This window comes from Borostomias antarcticus, assembly GCF_949987555.1.
Source record: "Borostomias antarcticus genome assembly, chromosome: 11".
NCBI classification, from domain to species: Eukaryota; Metazoa; Chordata; class Actinopteri; order Stomiiformes; family Stomiidae; genus Borostomias; species Borostomias antarcticus.
In genome coordinates this window covers 18,812,865-18,818,308 of record NC_140244.1, presented here as the reverse complement: position 1 = coordinate 18,818,308, position 5,444 = coordinate 18,812,865, and the positions used below count along the sequence as shown (strand labels likewise).

At 41.7% G+C, this 5,444-nt stretch overlaps 1 protein-coding gene across 1 annotated transcript; it reads right to left on the bottom strand.

Moving 5' to 3' along the window:
* Positions 1 to 941: 941 nt before the first annotated feature.
* Positions 942 to 4,477, bottom strand: LOC311315218 (pancreatic progenitor cell differentiation and proliferation factor A-like). The gene is made up of 5 exons (XM_084445834.1): positions 4,341 to 4,477; positions 2,323 to 2,401; positions 1,879 to 1,950; positions 1,296 to 1,389; positions 942 to 1,177 (listed from the first exon to the last, which is right to left on the bottom strand). The coding sequence occupies exons 2-5, from the start codon at positions 2,375 to 2,377 to the stop codon at positions 1,072 to 1,074; spliced, it is 327 nt and encodes a 108-aa protein (XP_084301960.1). The 5' UTR covers positions 2,378 to 2,401; positions 4,341 to 4,477; the 3' UTR covers positions 942 to 1,071.
* Positions 4,478 to 5,444: the final 967 nt, after the last annotated feature.

Sequence of the window (5,444 nt, the reverse complement as noted above, 5' to 3'; positions counted from 1 at the left end):
CTCTGTCTCCTGTGATCTTTTGTTGGCATTGGCAGGGGGAGGCTTATATCCATTTGAATCCTGTCATGTAGCTAATGCATAGCTGCCTATAACATTATAACAAGCATGCAAGCCCCAAACAGCTGTGCTGGGAGCCCCTCCGCCACACAGACGACGGAATTGGTCACACAGATACCGTAAATGCTGATATTGCTATTTAGAGTTGCGTAAATGCTATTTAGAGGTGCAAACGCTATTTAATGAATGTAGGAGGTGTGTAAATGGTGTTTACGTGAGTTTAGCCTCCACTAAAGCCCTGATTATATCCATTGATTTGTATTGACAGCAAAGTCAGAGATGTTTAGATTCATCCGCATCCCATATTTGTTTTGATCAACAAACACTTCTACCTAACACTATCAACAGCTGCAAAGCAATCCTAAACTTCTCGACTTGTTGTGTACAGTTGACCTGTGACCCGGAAGTGGCTCTTCTTCTTCTATGGTAGCTTCCAAACTCAGTCAAGACCTCCCAAAGTTTAAGAGGAAGTTTACAAACGTATGCACTGTGAGTGAATATAGTTCTATACTAAATGATAAATAAAACCCGATTGGAAGCATAACCTACTTTGTGGTGATTTTTTTTGTCAGAACATCCATGGACACCAGTGACCACTTGGTGAGTTTCCTGTCTTTGAATACGAGAGTTTATGGTGTTTTTGATGGATTTTGTCTATGCACCTATGGATCCACTGAATCTGTTAGCGGCGGCGGGCTATATCTGGAGAGTGCACCGTTTGATGAAACTTTGATACAGTATCTGCTGCTGTATATGATTGTAAATAACCATTTACTGTGGCTTATAATGCTAAATTCCGAACGGCTCCTTTAAAAATGTTCTTTGTTCTCTGTAGTAAGGAGTAAGCCAGGCCAATGAAATACAGCAGACCACACAAGTTAATAATAATAAACACTTAGTTTATTCAACAGCAAAAGGTATCATGGCAGAAACAAACAGCTTCTTATGTTTTGGGTATTTTTGTTTGTGAAAAAGTAAGTACAGTATACAAATACAGAAGAAACGTGACCTCCATCACTCCACCTTCCCAGAGTCACTGCTCTCACTGAGCGTCCTCTTCAGAGCCATCTCCTTGGCGACGCACGTCACCTGACCGTTGGTCACTGTGTAGGTTCCATTACTGCCGTGGAAGGAAACATTATTATAACAAGGAACAAAACAAAGAAGATGAAGACATCACACACCAGGTCAATCATGTCTATCTGAACATTTTGTTTCTTAAAAGTCTGAAGACTTACTTCTGGGACTCTGATCCGTTTTGCACACCTGGCTGGTTCTGTTTGGAGAAGAAGAAGGAGGACCACCAGTGGCCAGAGTCTTGTCTGGGGAGTCCTGAGGAGAACACAACAAGCATTAGGAATCTGGTCACAGGGAGATCAACATTTTTCAAATCCCAATATTTATTGCATTTCATTACAGTCATTTAGCAGACACTTTATCCAACGCGACATACAATAATTGCATTTACTGTAGGCTGTCAGCGTACTACTACTACTCACCAGAACTCACAAGTCCATCTCCTTTCTAAACAAGTGACTAAGAGCATAATCTACTGTAGTGCTAAAACCAAAGTGCAAGAGTAGCAAAAAATAAATACAATAGGTGCTTAAGAGGAAGGATCTGTGTAGCACTTCCTGAAGAGGTGAGTTTTTAACCTGTGGCAAAAGATAGACGTGTCCTGACGTCAGTGGGCAGTTCGTTCCACCATTGCGGGGCCAGGACCGAAAAAAGCTGTGACCGTGTTAACCGACTGCAGGAGCCTCGGAGTGATGGGGCAACCAACCACCCTGTGGTAGCAGAGCGTAGTTCATTGACCCTTACCTGGGTGGTGTGGAATGACCTCCCCTGTGTACTCAGAACCACATGAGCTGTTGCTAGAGGTGGACCTACGCCCTGAAACACACACAAGAATGCTGAGCAGTGAATACAGTGTTTTTATGGGGTCCCAATAACCTGATAGCAGACAGAATTGTCAGCTTGTTACACTCCGATGAGATCTTCAAGAGTGTGTGTGTGTATGTTGCACTTCGTAAGTGTTTTGGTATTTTATGTGATGCTGACTATTTTAATTTCCATTTCCAATAAAGTAATCAATCAATCAATCAATCAATCAGTAAGCTTTTAGTGGGCGGATTTGAATGTCTGGACCCAGGCTAGGGTCCCATCAGATCTAGAACTCCATTCTCGGTCGAAAATAGATCCGAGAAAAGGATCCGAACATTAACCCAATATCCACTGTTATGCCACAGGATCTGTAACACTCACTTCTGTAGTAATCATGGGTGGCAATGAGGGAGCCAGTGGATGGAATGGCGGCCATTTTAAAAGATGGAGGATAGTAAACCTTGGGAGGGAGAGAGAGAAGAGAAGGATGGGTTATAGGGATGTTAACAGTTAATCGACTATCGATTAATTGGCGATAAGAATTTACTTGAGTAAAATTTGGTTACTCGATTAATTGCTTGTTAATGGAACGGAACGGGAGCTGCGTGAAAATGTAATCATGATTTAAGGTCTGACTGCACATGAGGCTGCCACGCCACGTACTGTAGTGAAGGCTAAATTGGGATGCTGGGAAATTTCAGCAACACAGCGGAAGAAAGACATAAAAATGGAGCGACCAAAGCACAGTCTGGCGCGGGACGTTCTTATCAATTAATCAACCATTGTTTGTTAAGCTTAACGGTTATCGATTAATGAAATTCCTTGAAATGTTCAACCCTAATGGGTTCTTATAAATGGGAGATACAGGGACAGGAACATCGCAACAGTGGGGGGTCAGGAGCCAGACGGATGCTGCTAGGTTTTTACTGAAAGCAGCATATCACAGTATCCTTACCACAGACTAAAAACTAACAGTCCTCCATCCCAGTATGTAGGTACTGTATACTGATGTGACGAACAGAAACCAGACTGGCAGAGCACCATTCTGGATAACCAGGTATAGCATTCACAGCTATGTCAAATGTGTTGTCATAGGCAAGTTTCAAAGAAAGCTTGTTCCCTGCTGTGCTTCAGACTACTGATCACTTTGCTCCACATGGCCAGTCCTGTAGTCCTGCCCCTGGTGCTAGTCTCAGTTCTTTTAAATCAAGACTTTTCTTTTCGCCGCTGCTTTTTATTAAATCAAATAATTATTCATTCGTACACTGCACTGTAACTTGTATTCCTGTATTTTATTTTTTCCTGCATTTTGTTTTAAATGTCCTTTTTTGCATTTCGTTTTATATGACCTTTTATGTGTTTCTTGCACTTTGTCTTGATGCTTTTAATGTCTCATGTAAAGCACTTTGAATTGCCTTGTTGCTGAAATGTGCTGTACAAATAAACTTGCCCTTGCCTTGTCTGGTCAGCCGCTCTGCTAGGAGTCTGGTTTCAACTCACTCAAATAACTGGGCTGGCTGGGTCAGTGTGTGTGGCACAAAACAATAAGGAAACAAAGGGCAGCCAGCCAGGAAACGAACAGTCCTGTGCTTCGGTGGCCAGCGGGATCCTGATTGTGTGGCTAGGAGCCATAGTTGATAGTGTTCAGCCTCTCCACAGAGAACAAAATCACTCTCCTTATCTCACCGCTCAGTTTAACCTTGATAGACACACGTGACTCTCTCAGACAGCAATGGAATGAAACATGCAAACAATGGTGCTGCCCCCAATCCAAAACTCAATACTCTGAACTCTATATTACATGTTTGATCCTGTATTTGTATTTATCTATATATTGTAGGTAAAGATACACAGATTCCAGACAACACATACCGATGGCTGGTGATTTCAATTGTGAGGTGAGTTAATACTTGTCTGTATTACATAAGTAGAACACATCACAGATCAAGGATGAACCTAGAGGCAATCCCCTCTGTGTTTAGGCAAAAAATACATCAAAACAATTCAACTGATATGGAAGGCCTGATTGATATGCCCCTCTGATGGTGGTTTGAGACTAAACTGAGAGGCAGCAGAGGACTATCTATTCTATTTACAATCAAGCTCTTCTGGATTAAGGTTTGTGTGCAGGTTGCAGCTGGTTAAAGACATCTGAAGATGCCTGAGAGGATTTCCTGTCCCTGCAATTCCTCTTTACATTAATGAATCTAATTCTAAGATGATCTGAATTGCTGGCTTAACATTAATCATTTCATTACACTGGTCTCAATATAGTCGAACATACACGCAATGGACGATTAACTGTTTCACTGCTAAAATTGAAATTGCATGACTTTGACAAAGCAGGACAAATATCTTTGACAGAAAGGGCTAATATGTAAGTTCCTCAATAATCTTACCTCTTAATTGGTGCAGATGTGGATAACACCAAATGCGGTGGAGGTTGGCTGGCAAGGCTTGATAGTAGAGATATATGCTAGTTGTTGAGACCCATTTGAGGGAACAGGATGTCTGTTAGGACCTCTAAGGTCTCTTTGGCTCCTTCAATCCTGTTGCTCTGAAGGATGACCAACAGGTTGCTTTATATAGACCTACGTATACAGGGTGATGCCTGTCGCACGGCTGGCATGGGTGGAGTTGAGACACATTTGTGTGTCCGGTCAGTGATGATATTCATGATGAATCTATGAATTGCTAATGACCTATGCTCTGTCTGCTCCTCTCTCTCTCTCTCCCTCTCTCACTCTCTCTCTCCCTCTCTCTCTTCCTCTCTCTCTCTTCCTCCGTCCACCTGATCTCAGGATAAGGTCTGTGGCCCGTCACGCTGCGTTCCAGCTCCTCCAGCTACTCACTTATTCATCGATTTCAATCTTGTAACATTAAATTGACACAGTGTGTGTATTTTATAATAGACCTTGATCTCCTTACTCCTTACTCCATCCTGATTCTAGTTCATCTGGAAAGGCTTTTTAAAATATTTAACATAGAACTATTTATATTAGTCGCAGCACATACGTGTTCCGCAAACTAGGTAGCCTAGCAACATAAACAATAACAATAGCTACCGTAAGTAGTTCCGCTTCCTGATCCCCTCTGCAGATTGATCTACACATCTACAACGGTCGCGTCAATACAAGTCAATGGATTTAATAAAATGATCAATAAAACCCTACAGGATTCATACTTTGCGGCGAATTTGATGTCAGAACACCAACGGACACCAATTACCCCCTCGGTGAGCTTCTTGTCTTTGAAATCGAGAGTTTAACATGTTTTTGAGTTATTTTTCAAGGTGCCCACCCACATCCATTGTATGACCTAAACGGTGGTAGAGCAATTATCAACTTTCTCAAAAGTGCTAGTTTTGTCAACGTTTTGATCTGAACCATTGTATATGATCATAAGTAACCTTAAAACAGGGCTAAACATGATTTTTCCCTTTACTACTCTTTAAGTATGTTAAGTGATAGTTTAAGTATGTTAAGTGATAGTTTAAGTATGTT